Raw genomic sequence first — 17,587 nt, 5'->3', positions numbered from 1 at the left:
CAGCACGTGAAGGATAAAATACATAAAGCATTCATTAGATTCCTCATTTACAAATCATTCATATTGTAAATTAAGTTTGGAATAATTAAGATAAAATCGTTTTTTAATTGCTCACCAAAGCTACATGTATTTGATCAAACACAGTAAAAACAGTAATATTTTGAAATATTATTACCATTTTTAAATGTTTTTTTTTTTTTTTTTTTTTTTCTCAATGTTGAAAACACTGTTTTTACTGTTTAATACTTTTGGGGAAACCGTGAAACTTTTTTTTTTTTTCTTTTTTTTTTCAGGATTTATTGATGAATAGAAAGTTCATGAGCTTTTGATTGGTAGTACAGCACATTCCCTAAAAATATTAAGCAGCTGTTGATAAACATTAATAACACTTTACAATAAGGTTCATTAGTTAACATTAGTTAGCATGAACTAATAATGAACTGCACTTATACAGCAATTATTAATCTTTGTTGATGTTCATTTCAACATGTATTAATACTTTATTAAAATCTTGTTAACATCAGTTAATGCACTGGTGAACTAACATGAACAAACAATGAACAGCTGTATTTTTATTAACAAACATTAACAAAGATGAACAAATACAGTAACAAATGTATTGCTCATTGTTAGTTCATGTTAGTTAATACATTAACTAATGTTAACTAATGAAGTGTCACCATAATAATAAATCCATTTCAGAAAAAAGCACATTAGAATGGTTTTTGAAGGACCATGTGACACTGAAGACTGGAGTAATGGCTGTGGAAAATTCAGCTTTGCCAACACAGGGAAAAAATAACACTTTAAAATATATTCAAGGAAACGGTTATTTAAAAATGTAACAATATTTACAATTACAAATAACAATATACTTTTTTTTTTCTGCATTTCTTATCAAATAAATGCAGCCTTGGTGAGCATAAAATACTTCTTTCAAAAACATTTAAAATCTTATTTATAACTTTTGACCAGTAGTGTATTCCATAAGTAACTAACTGCAATAAATAACTGCAATAATGCAATCTTTAGTTTATTTACTAGCCACAAACAACCTTCTGTTGTTGGCTGTTTGCAAAGTGAAATAGAGAGAAAGCGAGATTTTATTCCAATTTCCAAACTCATAAACTCATATAAAGCTGTTGGTAACAGGAGGAACGTGTCTCTTACATCCAAAAGAAGTGGCAGACGGGTAACTCTCTGCATGGGTAAGATGAGGAAGGAGATCATGGGCAAACCTCCACACTCTTCACTGCCTTCAATCTGCTTCAAACTCTCTCGAAACGCAGTGTTGCTTGACCTAAAACACAAAAATACATCACAGGCCACAATGAATTCCACCTAAACACTATTTTCCAATCTATACTGCTATGTTAGCATCTGTTGTTTATTTTATATTGTATTGTGTGTATTGGCACTTACAGTAGTTTCTGGAGCGTTCTCTGCTGGAAAGTCTCATTGGAACAATACACAATATACGGCTCAAAGTGGTGAGTCGCATGATTCTGCACTATATCACTGATGTCCTGAATCACAGGGTATCTTTGGTGACGCTTTTCCAGGTCTTCAAAAAACCTGAGAAACATTAGATATGGTGTAGAGAGTTTGGTAAAGATATGTGGGTCATTCTATGCAAAGTGTTGCAAACCACATCTAAATAATACCATATTTAAAAATAAAAGTAAATAATTAATTTCTATTTCTAAATAAAATAAATATTTCCTAATTCTATTAGGTAATAAAAAAATAAAAAAATACTAGCATGTAAACCTGTTTTGAGGGGATAACCAGCCTAACTCGAACCAAACCACCAGGGGGCGCAAAAGCAACTTGTAACTATCTACTCCACACCCTCTGTGTGTTTTGTTGTGAGGGGAAACTTTTAGTACAATTGTAAAAACATCAACATTCGGGTCATGGTGCAACATATCTATTTACTTTAAATTCTTTACTGATCTTTTAATAAAGTAACATGAGGATACAATTTATATTCTTAGTAATATTTCAAGATCAACACTTACTGGACTGAAGCAAGGTTAGGCTTACATCATCCATAGGCTACGCTACATGATTTTTAGTTTTTTTAAGGAAAATCCTGTTAAAATGATAGTATCAAATGTGATACATCAGGCTTATGAGGGTTTCTACATCTCTCAGTCATCATTGTATTGCATTTGTATGTTTTGCTCCCAGAACAAAAAACCACAGAGCTTTGATGCAGTCAAAAGTGGGCCTTCTAAACAGAGGGGTCTCCCCAAGTATGAGCTCCATATTTTCCTATATCATACTATATAAGCCATGAAAGACTGATGCATCAGCCATAGAACATTTTTTTTTTTCTTTTTTTTTTTCACTCTAAAGGTTAAATGACCCTTCAAATATACTGTCATGACCCCAGCCTGCATTCCTCTGGTCTTGTGTGGTCTTTTATATTATTTCCTGTTCTGCACTGTTTTGTAGTCCTTTGTAGTTTTATTTTTATTTTTTATTGTTGACTAGTTTTATTGTTCATAAGAGTGTTTCTTATGCTCCTTGTCTGGTGTTGTCCTTTGATGGATGTTTCGTTGAGGTTCTCTTTTCTTCTCCCTGGTTTTCTCGTATATACTTTGGTTGTTATTGTTATTATTTTAATAAAGTTCCCCAGCACATGGATCCTTGCCTTGACTAATCTCTGAAAGCACTCTGCAACAGTACCAGTGTTTTTTTTTTTGTTTTTTTTTTACATTGTATATTATTAATACTGAAGACATTGAAATTATGACAAAATGAAATTATATAGTCCACAAAGAGATGTTAAATAACCCAGAATTTCAATTCTTCAAAGTAGCCATCTTTTGCTTTGATGACCGCTTTGAATAGTCTTGGCATTCTCTGTAAGCCTTATGAGGTTGTCACCTGGAATGGTTTTCCAACTATCCCAGTTCTCAACAGTTCCCAGAGGTGTTGAGTACTTTCCCTTCACTCTGCAGTCCAACTCATCCCAAACATCTCAATTGGATTTAGATCGGTGGTTGTGGAGGCCAGGTCATCTGATGCAGCACTCCATCACTCTCCTTGGACAAATAGCTCTTACATAACCTAGAGGTGTGTTTGGGGTCACTGTCCTGTTGGAAAACAAATGATGGCCCTACTAAGCGCAAACCAGATGGGATGGCATGTCGCTGCAAAATGCTGTGGTAGCCTGGTTAAGTTAGCCAGCAAAGCACCTCCACACCATCACACCTACTACTCCATACTTCACAGTGGGAGCCACACATTCAGGAACCATCCGTTCACCCTCTCTACATCTATCAAAAACTCATCAAACCAAAGGACAGTTTTCCACTGTCGATTCTTGGCCCAACAAGTCTCTTCTACTTCTTGTTCTTCCAAAGTAAGTAATGGTGTCTTTGCCAGAATTCGACCATGAAGGCCTGACTCACGCAGTCTCCTCTGAACAGTGGATGTTTAAATATGTCTGCCACATGAACTCCGAGAAGCTTTTATGTGGGCTGTAATCTGAGGTGCTGTGAATGAGGTGGTTTCTTAAACTGGTAATTCTAATAAACTTATCCTCTGCAGAAGTAGCTCTTGGTCTTCCTTTCCTGGGACGGTCCTCATGAGAGCCAGGTTCTTCATAGTGTTAGATAGTTTTTGGCGACTGCACTTGGGGATACATTTAAAGTTCATGAAATGTTTCTGATTGATTGACCTTCATTGCTTAAAGTAACAATGGACTGTCTTTTCTCTTTATTTTCTCTCTACTGAGTGTTTCTTGCCATAATATGGATTTCTAGTTGTAGTAGCACTTACAGAGCTATTGACTATAGAACACATTAAGAAGGCAAGAAATGTCACAAATGAACTCTTGACAAGGCACACCTGTGAATTGAAAACCATTCCAGGTGACTACCTTGTAAATCTGATAAGAGAATGCCATTAGTGTGCCAAGCTGTCATCAAAGCTAAACGATAGTTTAACGTTACACTATCGCTTTGAATATAAAGCTGTCATGATCAAAGACTTCAGGAAAATTTAAATAAATAAAGTATTTAAATAAAATGGAATTATTGACCACTTGGCTGATAAGTTTGTAAGATAATATATGGTTTGACTGGTTTGACAAGAACAAAGCTACATAATTCCTGAATGTTCTTTCATAGATTGTACATTAATACTGAAGACATCCAATGTTGAAAATAATAAAAAAAATTAAGAAAACCAGAAAACAAAAACAACAAGAAAACTTTTGACTGGGGTGTCACACAAGACCCACACTAACTTGATTGTTTAGACTAGAAGAGACTAGCTTAACCGCTGGGGTCACCTTAACACGGTTTCATTTCGCATCAGTTACTTGCCTCTATTTTCTATGGAAGCTTGTTTCTCACAATTCTGACTTTTTTTTCCTCACAATTGCGAGTCTTCAGTGTCACATGATTCTTCAGAAATCATTCTAATATGATGATTTGATGCTCAAGAAATATTTCTCATTATTATCAATGTTGAAAGTCAGAATTGCATGATATCAACTCGCAATTGCGAGAAATAAACTCGCAATTCGGACTTTTTTTCTCAGAATTGCATGTTTATATCTCTTAATTCTGACTTTATATCTCACAATACTGAGAAATAAAGTCGCAATTATCTTTTAAAATGTTTTATTCTGTGGTGGAAAACGAGCTTAAATAATACAATACAAAGGTAATACAAAGATCAATTTTATTTAAGCTATATGTGAGATATGCATATCAAACAGAACATTTTAAGTCTGTTCTTTATTAGCTCTAAGGGCAACTCCCAGACTGGAAGGAATCCCTCCCACAGTCAAGCTAATTTAGTGTGCTTGTTTCATAAACAACACCAAACTGCATGACACAACATGTTTCGAAAGCTTTAGTATAGATTACATCCACTTTACTTTAGCCTATAGAGCCACACCATTCAGTGCTTACAGCAGAACACATGCACAGCTTCTGGGGAAACGGGTATAAAGTTTCATTGTAAATGTGTGAAAGACCCTGTTTTGAGAAACATGAATCCAGGCAGCAGCAAGCTGCTTAACCAGTTCAACTAGCACGTCTGAACACGTCCAGCAGTGCATTTACTGCACTCCGGTCTGCTAGAAACTCCTGCATGATCCTGCATCCAGTTTTCTTATTACTGGTTCAGCACCTTTCTGAGCCAGATCTAATACAGGTCATTAACCTCAGAAATGTGCTGAACCAGTAATTCCACTATTAATGTTACACTATCGTTTCATATCTAAAGCTGTCATGCTCAAAGACTTTAGGGAAATTTAAATAATCACAGATGTTTATGCCACCCTAAAATGAGAAGAAACAAACCATATGTGATATAAACTAGCACTCTCTAAGGACCAAATGACTAAAGTGTTGAGTAAATAAAATGGAATTATTGGCCACTTGGCTGATAACTTTGTAAGATAATATATGATTTGACTTGAACCTCAAGAACAATTGTCTGACTGTCACTAATGAAAATGATCAAATCAGATTTAAGAAACCGAACCACACCATCCATCCATCTTCCTCCGCTTATCCGGGACCGGGTCGCGGGGGCAGCAGTCTAAGCAGAGATGCCCAGACTTCCCTCTCCCTGGACACTTCCTCCAGCTCTTCCGGGGGGACACCGAGGCGTTCCCAGGCCAGCCGCGAGACATAGTCTCTCCAGCGTGACCTAGGTCTTCCCCGGGGTCTCCACCCAGTGGGACGCGCCTGGAACACCTTCCCGGGAAGGCGTCCAGGAGGCATCCGAAACAGATGCCCGAGCCACCTCAGCTGACCCCTCTCGATGTGGAGGAGCAGCGGCTCTACTCTGAGCTCCTCCCGAGTGACCGAGCTTCTCACCCTATCTCTAAGGGATCGCCCAGCCACCCTGAGGAGAAAGCTCATTCCGGCCGCCTGTATCCGGGATCTTGTCCTTTCGGTCATGACCCAAAGCTCATGACCATAGGTGAGAGTAGGAACGTAGATTGACCGGTAAATCGAGAGCTTCGCCTTCCGGCTCAGCTCTTTCTTCACCACGACAGACCGGTACATCGACCGCATTACTGCAGAAGCTGCACCGATCCGTCTGTCAATCTCCCGTTCCATCCTTCCCTCACTCGTGAACAAAACCCCAAGATACTGAAACTCCTCCACTTGAGGCAGGAACTCTCCACCAACCTGAAGTGGGCAAGCCACCCTTTTCCGACTGAGGACCATGGCCTCGGATTTGGAGGTGCTGATTCTCATCCCAGCCGCTTCACACTCGGCTGCAAACCGTCCCAGTGCATGCTGAAGGTCCTGATTTGATGAGGCCAACACGACAACATCATCCGCAAAGAGCAGAGATGAAATCGTGTTGTCACCAAACCTGACACCCTCCGGCCCCTGGCTGCGCCTAGAAATTCTGTCCATAAAAATTATGAACAGAACCGGCGACAAAGGGCAGCCCTGCCGGAGTCCAAAACAAGTCTGACTTACTGCCGGCAATGCGAACCAAGCTCCTGCTTCGGTCGTACAGGGACCGGACAGCCCTTAGCAAAGGACCCCGGACCCCATACTCCCGAAGCACCCTCCACAGGCCGCCGCGAGGGACACAGTCGAATGCCTTCTCCAAATCCACAAAGCACATGTGGACTGGTTGGGCAAACTCCCATGAACCCTCCAGCACCCTGTAGAGGGTATAGAGCTGGTCCAGTGTTCCACGGCCCGAACGAAAACCACACTGTTCCTCCTGAATCCGAGGTTCTACTATCGGCCGTATTCTCCTCTCCAGTACCCTGGCATAGACTTTCCCAGGGAGGCTGAGAAGTGTGATCCCCCTGTAGTTGGAACACACCCTCAGGTCCCCCTTCTTAAAAAAACCACACCATGACAGAAATCTCTCGACATGCATATTCTAAAAACCTTTACTACTTTCTATAATCAGATGTTTATAGAACTCCATAAAAGGATATCATATCATAATCCATATTAGAATTTGGAACATAAGAGGATCTTTGTACCATTTGATCCATATTAAAATTTAGAAGGTAAAAGAATATTCATACCGTTTGCTGACTTCCTGGATGACCGATATGTTAGAGAACAGGTGATGGTGTTCCGTTGCTGTCATGGTCTTTTTCAAATCTGCGCTGTCCTTAAAATGACGCACCAGGATGCTTAAACTGTGCTGGTAGGAAAATTCTGATGTGATGATTTCAAAGATGGCCTGCACAAATACAGAGACACAATATGAATGATTTAATACACAGGTATTACAAAATACTGAATAGGTATTTTAGGAATAGGTATTTTAGGAATAGGTTTTGGCAGCCTCCACTGAATTCCTTTGAATCTCTTTAAAGACATAAAGGAAGAAAACAATCCCCACTTGTCTATGGTTGTCCAAGACTTAAGAATGTGCTAATGTGCACATGAAGTTAGTTATTTAAACAATTAATATTTGGCACGTAACGTGTTCCACCCCAGTTGTGGTGTGAACTTGAATGCACTTCAGGTCGTGTGGGTTAAGGAGAAGTGTGTTTTTCTAAGTGCCAGACCAAATGATCTCCACCCACTGGATAACAAAATCACACAGACTTATTGAAGGATGACCTGAACCATATGTTGAGACAATATCATATGCAGTACTAAGAACTATGTTTCTTTTACCCTCCTGAAGAGACTTGTTTTATTCACTAAAACATGTTTTATAAGAGAAGATGAAAGTTCATGGCCTAAAAGCTTTAGGAATGAATGGCTTTTCCATGAAAATACACAAGACAGCCTCATTGAAGGCAGCAGGTGGAACAAAGGAGCAGGTAAGAGTCAGGTGTCTGGGTGTGTCTGTGTGGAGTGCACAAAGTGAACTTTAGTATTTACACAGCCATGTGAGTACACTCATATACAACAGCCATCTGATGATGACTATATGAAAGGACTTCATTTACTAGTGCTCGTCATATTGGGCCAAAATATATTTGGATACACTGATAACTTGTCATTTTATTAGATTGGTCTTTCTCATTCATGTTTCCTGAGGACACCAAACAGTGCATCTTTTGGATTTAACACACCTGAACCGACGATTGGCTCATTGGTGGAGCTCTTAATGAACTGAACTGGGTGTGTCAAATGGAAACATCCAAATTGTGCTACATCCAACTTTGCAAAAACCTTTATTAAGTCTCCCCAAAACTACATGGAAACATGTTTTATGCTCTAATAAAACATAGATTGATATTTTTGAATATTGTAAAAGGTATGTTTGGGGCAAAAACAACAGCACATCAGCAAAACACCACCATACCCACGGTGATGCATGGTGCTGGCAGCATGTTTTGGGGCTGCTTTTCTTAAAGGATTAGTTCACTTCAGAATGAAAATTTCCTGATAATTTACTCACCCCCACGTCATCCAAGATATTCATGTCTTTCTTTCTTCAGTCGAAAAGAAATTAAGGTTTTTGAGGAAAACATTCCAGGATTTTTCTTCATATAGTGGATTTCAACGGTTATCATCGGGTTGAAGGTCCAAATTGTAGTTTCAATGCAGCTTCAAAGGGCTCAACATGATCCCAGTCGAAGAATAAGGGTCTTATCTAGCAAAACGTAAGTAAGTAAATATATATATATATAAAAGGGGTGTCAAACGATTAATCGCGATTAATCGCATCCAAGTTTGTTTTTACATAATATATGTGTGTGTACGGTGTATAATTATTTTCTATATATAAATACACACACATGCATGTATATATTTAAGAAATATTTGCATGTATATACTGTGTATATATATTTATATTATATATAATTTATATTATATATAAATATTTTATATATAAATAACAAGGAAATAATGTTATATAGAAATAACATTTTTCTTAAATATATATGCATGTGTGTGCATTTATATATAGAAAATAATTATACTCCATACACACACATATATTATGTAAACACAAACTTTTATTTTGGATGCGATTAATCGTTTGACAGCCCTAATATATATCTATATCTATCATATATATATATATATATATATATATATATATATATATATATATATATATATATATATATATATATATATATATATATATATATATATATATATACACACATACATATACATACATACATACATACATACATACACAAATACTCGTCTTGCACGTCCACGACTCAACGTATTACGTAATCATGTTGGAAAGCTCAGGCGGTAACCTGACGCAAGCAGAAAATGTAGGGTAGGGCGAAAAACTCCATCTCATTTTCTCCTCCAACTTCAAAATCATCCGTTTGACCTTTCAATGTGATTACGTAATGCGTGGCGCATTGCAGACCTAGTGCAAGATTTGTGGTTAAAAACTATATAAATGTTTTTTCTTTTGTTTTTTCTTTAAATGACCGATTGTCAAGTCAAGTCAAGTATATTTGTATAGCACTTTTCACAATACAGATTGTATCAAAGCAGCTTCACAGTATTAAATCAAAATAACACAACAAGGTTTGTTCCTAGTGGAAAAAACGTCCACGTTTGGTAAGGCTGATCAATAGTATTATTGATTGATTAAATTAAATTAAATATCCCCAACTGAGCAAGCCAAAGGCAACAGTGGCAAGGAACCATTTCAAGGTTCAAGGATTGTTTCGCTTGATAAGACCCTTTTTCCTCAGCTGGGATCATGTAGAGCCTTTGAAGCTGCATTGAAACTGCAATTTGGACCTTCAACCTGTTGTACCCCATTGAAGTCCACTATATGGAGAAAAATCCTGGAATGTGTTCCTCAAAAACCTTAATTTTTTTCCACATGAAGAAAGAAAGACATGAACATCTTGGATGACGTGGGGATGAGTAAATTATCAGGAAAGTTTAATTCTGAAGTGAACTAATCCTTTAAGATGGAACTGAGGCTTTAGTAAAGGTGGAGGGAATCATTAATAGCTCCAAGTACCAGTCGATTTTGGCATCTGCTAGAAAGATGAAAATCAAGAGAACTTTCACCTTTCATCATGACAATGATCCAAAACAGATCTAAATCAACAAAAGAATGGCTACAGCAAAGAAAGATTAATGTTTTGGAATGGCCCCAGCCAGAGACCAGACCAGAATCCTGTAATTGATAAAATAAAATAAAATTCTGTATCAAAACTATAAGGAAACACCAGTACTTTGTTTAGGCTTGGTTTGTAGGGAATTACAAACCTGCGCACATATATTCAAACGCACTTAACTATAGAACCAATTCTTAATGCACATGTGAACGCCATCAGCGTTTCTCACAGGTTCGCTTTTAAAGTCTGTGTAGAGAGAATGGTGTCGTCTTAGCGGCCCCTAATTTAATAACAAATGATCGTTGCGACGGAAGCGAATCAATCAAAACTAACTTTAGCTGGAAAATAACTTTATTAAAGAACCGCTATAAAGCCAAAACAATCTTACCTTAAATGATACGTTTATCTCTGTAAAGCTGCTTTGAAACAATCTACATTGTTAAGATGACAATGTTAAGATGAAGATGACTTGGCTTGACTTGTAGAAAATCTGTGGGGTGACCTGAACAGATGCACTTTATCAGATCTGAAAGTTGGGTAACACTTTATTTTAAGGTGACGTAGTTACACTTTCCTACATGTACTTACTACAGTAATAACAGTAAATGCACAATTACAAGTAACTAATCCTAACCCTAAACCATACCCTAACTATAGTAATTACATGTAGTTAATTTATATAACTCCGTAAGGTAACTGCGTCAACCTTAAAATAAAGTGTAACCAAACATTGTTGCAAAGAAATATTCCCAAGTCAAGATGAGCCAAGCTAATAGAGTCCTATCCAAATAGACTGTAATAAAATCAAAGGGTGCTTCAACTAGGTATTAGTTCAGGGGTGTGCAGTTAGTTATTTCGAGTTTATTTTGTCTGAAATTTGTCACTTTGGTTTCAGTGGCATTGCATAGTTTGTCATTTTTGCATTAAAGGTGCAAAAGTTCTGATATGATTTATATTGGTTTCATTTTTTACATCAAAAACACCAGTGAACATGCTAAGACTCACTTCTTGTCTTTTGCGTTCTTCAGGAGAGATGATATCCAAAATGCCCAAATCCTTCACCTAAGTTTGAAATAAGACAATACTAATTAGGAATCAGCAACTCTTATACAAGCCTATATATATATATATTTATAGATTAAGTCTAAATGTCGTGTTACTGGCAGTATTTCACAGCCACAACATTTTCTCCCTTCACAGAGGTTTCAACCACAGCTTGATCAAAACCGAGTGACCTTTTCAACAGCATTTGACCCTCATCACCTGTTGTAGTTGACTCCATGTCATGTACGCTGCCCTGTAGTTCTTCACCACAATGCCCTGATCCTCCTCTGGTGGCTCGGTCGGTGTGAACTCATCATCCTCAGTGCTCAGGTTATTGGCGTTCAGACCTCGCTCCCTTATTTCCTGGTAAAAGCGCGGATCTATGAGAGAACAATGCACAACTTACAACTTGCTGTAGTTCAGCTCAGCGTCTCCTGTTTTTTGGGGGAAAGGGGTGGCTTTGACAAGCACTAGTAAATTCAAGCCTTCAGTACTGAAGAAAATGCAATGTCAAAATATGTTGATATCTGGTTTTCATTTTATCTTATAAATCACAACAAATATTACAGTTTTTACGATCGTTAGGACACATTTCTCAATACTTGGGTCACAACTCTTCTTTACACAGTGAAACACAACATCAGTCTAAAGGGCTAAACTGTGGATTATTTATCATTGCTTTGGCACAAAATGCATTCAATGACTTCATTTAAATTACTGAATTCACATTTCTCACTTAGACACAACCTACGGCAAAACTCTATATACTACAAGGCCAATTTGCACGTTTACATACTCTTTTCAAAACTGTTAAACTAACGTTCAAAACATAACATAATACAAAATTGAATAAGACAGCAATTTGCTACATTTATACAGTAATAACATATTGAAATGTTTTCTGAATCTAAAAAATAAAACACTACCAGAACAATTATATGTATCTGAACCTACACAGGTGTTAGTCTTTCAATTTCATTAGCATCTAAAAATAAACAATCATTTTGTACAGTAAACACGGGCTATGTGACACTGCAGTGAATTCTAAACAGTAGAGTGTCATTTCTTGTTTTACAAAAGAAAACATTGTGTAATGCTACCTGTTGTTAGTGTTTTTAGGTCAGAGTTGATTTGAGACATGTATGTTTTTGGTGTTTTGGTATAGTTTTAGTGCATTTTAATTGAGATTAACTGTGGTGCCAGGTTGAAAGTTGGTTAGGAGAACTTTGTGAAGAGTTTTGAAAAAGTGACCCAAGTATTGAGAAATGTGTCCTAGCGATTGTAAAAAACTGTAAGAAGAACAGTTAAAAGTTGTACAACAATCCCTTAGGGAGTAACATTCCAGCTCATTTTATTGATCTGTTTTCAAACCAAAATCTAATTTCTCGAAAGTCAGACTGCATTTATAGGTACAATAGTGACACAAAATGAAGTAGAAAGTGAAAGTTCCATCCAGGCAAATTAGAATGTTGTTTTGACAACATCACTTTGCATATGCTTACAGTGGTTCTCTTGGTGACCCACTGCTGTGCACATTTTGTATGTTTCCCTTATTTGACACACTCAGTTCAATTCATGGAGCTCTTTCCGGTCACACTTTATATTAGGCGTCTCTAACTACTATGTACTTACATCAAAACTTAAGTACAATGTACTTATTGTGTTCATGTTGTATTGCAAAACATGTTTGCTGCAGGTTTGGTGGTATGAATAGGTTTAAGGGTGGATTAAGAGGTAGGAGAAGGGTCAACAGTGTAATTATAGATGCAATTACTGAAATTAATTACAGATTTAATTGCAGTATTATTTTTTTTTAAGTAATATAAGTAAATATATAAGTGCATTGTACCAAATGGTTAGTTTAAATGTTAGTACACAGTAGTTAAAGACACCTAATATAAAGTGGGACCCTCTTTCCTACCAAACTAATGATCTGAATCAGGTATGTTAAATACATACAAGATACAAAAATGAGTTGAGAACCGATGTCTAGGGAACAACAGCGAAAAACAAACCATCTTTAAATGAGCCAGCATGCTTCCTGTTCCTGATCCTCCCCAATGTTTTCTGTGAGGAAAGACAGCATATGAGAATGTGATATAAAAAAAACTTGATCTCTGCATGCTTAAAAATGTAAAAGTTTCTTTGATATTTGATTACTTGGGAATAATTAGCATTCTTAGTTTGTCTTATCTAAATTGATGACATTCCATGGAATTACATAAACTCTTCTAATGGTTTGAATGAGGACAGAGAATATTTGTTGCCTTTACTGACAGAGCAGCATAAAGTGGAAAGCTATATTTAACATTGCTGTAATCCTGTATAAAACTGAGTTTGATTAGTGCTTTTTACACTTGAATTAGGTAACCCTGGGTCATTGTAAACTGAATCCTGGGCTATCTTGCTTCACGTTTCACACTGATCATAATTTACCTAGGGTTAATCCTGGGGATTCATAAGATGCTGTTTCACACTGTACAATCCTAAACCCTGGTTTAATGTCCTTATTTGCATATTTCTAGTTCACTGATTTGAAAAACGACTGAATGGACTTGAAAACTAAAACTGTCTCTTTTTCACTCCAACTGTCGTGTTTCCTCTCAAACACTTAAAGGCCCCTTGAAATAATTTTAGTTTTTCAGCTTTTAGTATGAATAGGATAGTCTTAAGGTTATGAATAAGCTGGTGTGTTCCAAAACAATGACAAAATACACATTTAGGAGATATAAGCATTCAAAACGTACAGTCTCTCACTTCCGCTAAAATGATCACGGATTTTTATGATATCAGATTCAGCTTCTCATCACATCTTCTGTCCAATCAAATGCTCATGAGAATCTAAAGCTCCGCCCCCTATACTATAAATACCACCGGGCCAAAGCGACCGTTGACACGTCACAGAGCAGTATGGGTTGAAGAAGTGTGTTCAGTTGCTCAAACCCTCGATTTTTATTCTGTTTTCCAACTGTACATTACTTAGGAATGAAATGGCTAGAATTTATTCACACCTCTACTATTGAATCAAACGTATCATCAGCGCTCGGATTCACTTCCATCCATGGTTCCATTGCAGTCTGTGAGGTAAACTAAACGCTATTGGATATTTATAAAGGGGGAGGAGCCTTTCAATATGTCCCGCCTTAGCTTCCTGTTTCATTGGAAATTACGTCAATGCATCATACAAAGCTGCGCTTTCAAGGGCACTTCAGTGGGCCTTTAATCTCCCGTTTAAATACAAAGCGCAGTGTTTCCGTGACTGTCCAAAGCACGTGAATATGAGGCATGCGATTGGTTGTTTGTTGCCAAGCGTCTAGATGTAACATTCTAACGTCGGATAGTATCACACTGTACAAGTTTGTAAAAAGCTATGCTAACCCCGCTTCTAAATTACAAGTGTGAAACGTTCCTTTACCCGGTGTTAAAAGCGGTGTTTAGAACGACGATAACCCAGGGTTAAGTGCAGTGTGAAAAGCTCTGTTGTGAATTCAACAAACTACATAAATTCAGAAGCATCCAAGTGGTTTAATAACATAATAATCCGAGAACAAGACACTTGCCTTGCGTCCCGATTTGTGTGCTTGCTTTTGGTTGGCCGCCTTCGCTTCACTGACCAGTGTCAGCGTTTCTGTTTGGAGTTCGCTTGGCAAAGCATCAATATTCAAACTGGTGACTGCAGCACGGTACGACTGATTCCTGCGGTTTCTCCTCAGTGAAAACCCATCACCTGCATCGCTGTCATAGTCCTCCCAGGAGATATCCGTGGCCTGCAGGGAGACAGGCAGCGTCACCACGGTCGTGTGGTGGCGGTTTTTTGGCCGGCTAGTCACAGCCAGGTTCTTGGGAATGAGCTGTTGAGTGCCCAGCTTCCGAGCTGCATTACTCTGGGTGCTGAGCACTACAGTTCTCCTCTCATCTTCTGGTGAACTGACAGTGGACAGGTCGATGCTCGAAGCCGAGCGTCCTGGCGGCTGGTCCAGCGTAAGGGCTGAGCTGAAATAGCTCCCCGGAACAAGAAGAGACTTGTCACCCATGGTGCCATCAGATTTTCTGTGAGACATGGCACCTTTACTTGGTTTCCTGTTTGGCTGGTTGAAAGTGTTTTTCACTTATAGAACATCAGCTTGGGGTCCACAGCAGATCACTGCCAAAACCTGTTACAACAGAGATAGATTGTTGGTGGCTGATCTGAATTCTGACTTATGATGCTGCCTGAATCATAATGACACCTTGTTTGTTCGTTGGCCAGAGGAGAACTGGCCCCCCGACTGAGCCTGGTTTCTCCCAAGGTTTTTTCTCCATTCTGTCACCTGATGGAGTTTAGGTCATTGCCACTGTCGCCCCTGGCTTGCTTATTTGGGGACACTTAATATTCATCAAAAATGATTGATCTGACTGTACTGACGCTGTTGTATGAGAACTGAACTGAGCTGGATGACTTTTTTTTTTTTTTTTTTTTTTTTGCAGAACTGCTTTATAGATGAAATTAATTAATTGAATAATTGATGATCTTTACAACAGAACTGAATTAACACTGAACTGACTTCAGCTGAACAACAACCGAAAACGCATCACTTTCCTGTTAACAATGTAAAGTGATGCAACTAATGCCTATTCACCACCCTTTTTCATTCAACAAAGTACTTAATGAAGTGAAAGGAAATGTTATTATGAACTAGATTTTGCTTATACTAAATACCATCTAAAGTTAGCCTAATGCAGCAACATATCTAGCTTTTCACTCCGATAACAAAATAAACCAATATTACATAAGTCTTTTTTTAGACATTATTTATATTATAGAGATAAATCAGCATACATTTTAAACAATATCATAAATACTACCATAAACACACAATATATACATATAAAGTCAAGTCACATTTATTTATATAGCGCTTTAAACAATAAAGATTGTTTCAAAGCAGCGTCACATTAATAAACAGGAAAATAACAGTGTTAATGTTATAAAATCCATCAATTATGAAACTAATTAAATTTCAGCTATAAAGCAGCTCTACAAAAGGTAAAAGGGTCATTATTCAGTTCATTGTTAATTCAATTAAGTTCAAAACAGTGTCAATGTTGCAAAATTTGGGTCATTCTCCAGCTCAATTCAGTCCAAATGTTGTTCTCTTCCGATAGTGTCAGTGATTTAAATCGATTACTGAATACTAATTTTCTTTTAAAACTTAAAAAAAAGTATCAAATATAACATTTTATGATGAGAAATGAGAATTAAGCAATAGACATGTCTTTCAGTTATATGCCACACCAGTGTGGGTTTTATTTTAAATCTTAGTTCACAGTCTAAGTCTCCCTGTTCTTGTGCATTGCAAATAAGAAAAATATGATGCATGTATATCTGTTTTAATTATTTATTTTATATACATGTTTCAGCATTGCCAAAGCGTGATACTGCCACTGCCGCTAATAACACTGTCTGTTTTTTTTTTTCCAGGAACCCTGTCTCACATCTGTTTGGAATGTCCCTTGATCACGGAAACAGGTGCAATCATAAATCATGGGAGACATTTGTAAAAGCCTTGCATAATAGCCTCACATAAACAAACAATTATGCCACTTGGGCAACAGAATTAGTTCAGTAGCCATTTACACTCAAAAATAAAGGTTCAAAAAGGTGCTTTTCACAGCAATGTCATAGAAGAACCTTTCAGTGAACATTATTTGAACTTTTCTTTTATTCAGTGTGAAGATGAAGCATTTTTTGTTTTTCTCAATACTATAATTGATCTGAAGATCTTTTCAGAGCTTCCATGGATGTTAAAGGAACCATAGATGCCATTTGCCAACAAAAAACAAACAAAAAACATTTATTGTACAGACTGACGTATCAAGTAGCCTGTGTTAATGGCACGTGGGGTCGAAATAGATACGCTATAATATTTCAAAATGTAATAAAAAGTCCAAACTGTTAGTCTGGCTGAACTTTGTTCTTTAGAGACGTTTTGACATATAGCATAACGTTGGATAAAACTATATAGACACGGTGGCAATATTTTAACACACATTACTGATCGCAGTCACCTGGATAAAGAACTCAACTCAACCCGGACAGACTTTATCAAAACAACAGCACTTTCAGTCTGTTTAAAGGTCATACATAAATAATGGCTGGACTTACCCGGCTAATTTCACATGCACTGTGCTTTTAAAAAGTGTGAAGATGTCAGATTTCCCTGCCTGCACGGACCCAGAACATATTATATATATTTTTAGCAGACCTTCAACACATTCCTACGCCGTCTCTGTATTACAACGCAACACGTCACTCCAGGTGAGCCGAGAAACACCCACCGGTGATTGAGTTTATACTTCCTCAAACTCTCACACTTTGCAGCCACTTGAAAACGTATTCTTCTTTTCGTACAAATGAGATATTGATTTGAGCACTTAAGACCAGACCGAATATGTGTTTAATTTATTGTTATATCTATTTTATAATCTACTGGTTTTCCAGTAACGTACTTCAACGGTAAAGATGCTCATTGCGCCATC

The 17,587-nt window shown here is 37.4% G+C and overlaps 1 protein-coding gene across 1 annotated transcript in view; it reads right to left on the bottom strand.

The window, feature by feature from the left end:
* The window catches only part of arhgef16 (Rho guanine nucleotide exchange factor (GEF) 16), a 25,257-nt gene extending 7,670 nt beyond the window's left edge, over positions 1–17,587 (bottom strand). Inside the window, exons 1-8 of the mRNA XM_079896416.1 lie at positions 17,214–17,587; positions 14,629–15,222; positions 13,084–13,135; positions 11,288–11,448; positions 11,030–11,086; positions 7,037–7,197; positions 1,423–1,575; positions 1,171–1,300 (exon numbers count right to left, since the gene is read on the bottom strand). Of these exons, the coding sequence (XP_079752542.1) occupies positions 1,171–1,300; positions 1,423–1,575; positions 7,037–7,197; positions 11,030–11,086; positions 11,288–11,448; positions 13,084–13,135; positions 14,629–15,129 (1,215 nt within the window). The 5' untranslated portion in view covers positions 15,130–15,222; positions 17,214–17,587. The remainder of the gene's footprint in view (positions 1–1,170; positions 1,301–1,422; positions 1,576–7,036; positions 7,198–11,029; positions 11,087–11,287; positions 11,449–13,083; positions 13,136–14,628; positions 15,223–17,213) is intronic.

Source organism: Squalius cephalus (assembly GCF_949319135.1).
Source record: "Squalius cephalus genome assembly, chromosome: 16".
Lineage (NCBI taxonomy): Eukaryota > Metazoa > Chordata > Actinopteri > Cypriniformes > Leuciscidae > Squalius > Squalius cephalus.
Note: the sequence above shows the minus strand (reverse complement) of the source record. Positions and strands in the feature narration are given on the sequence as shown.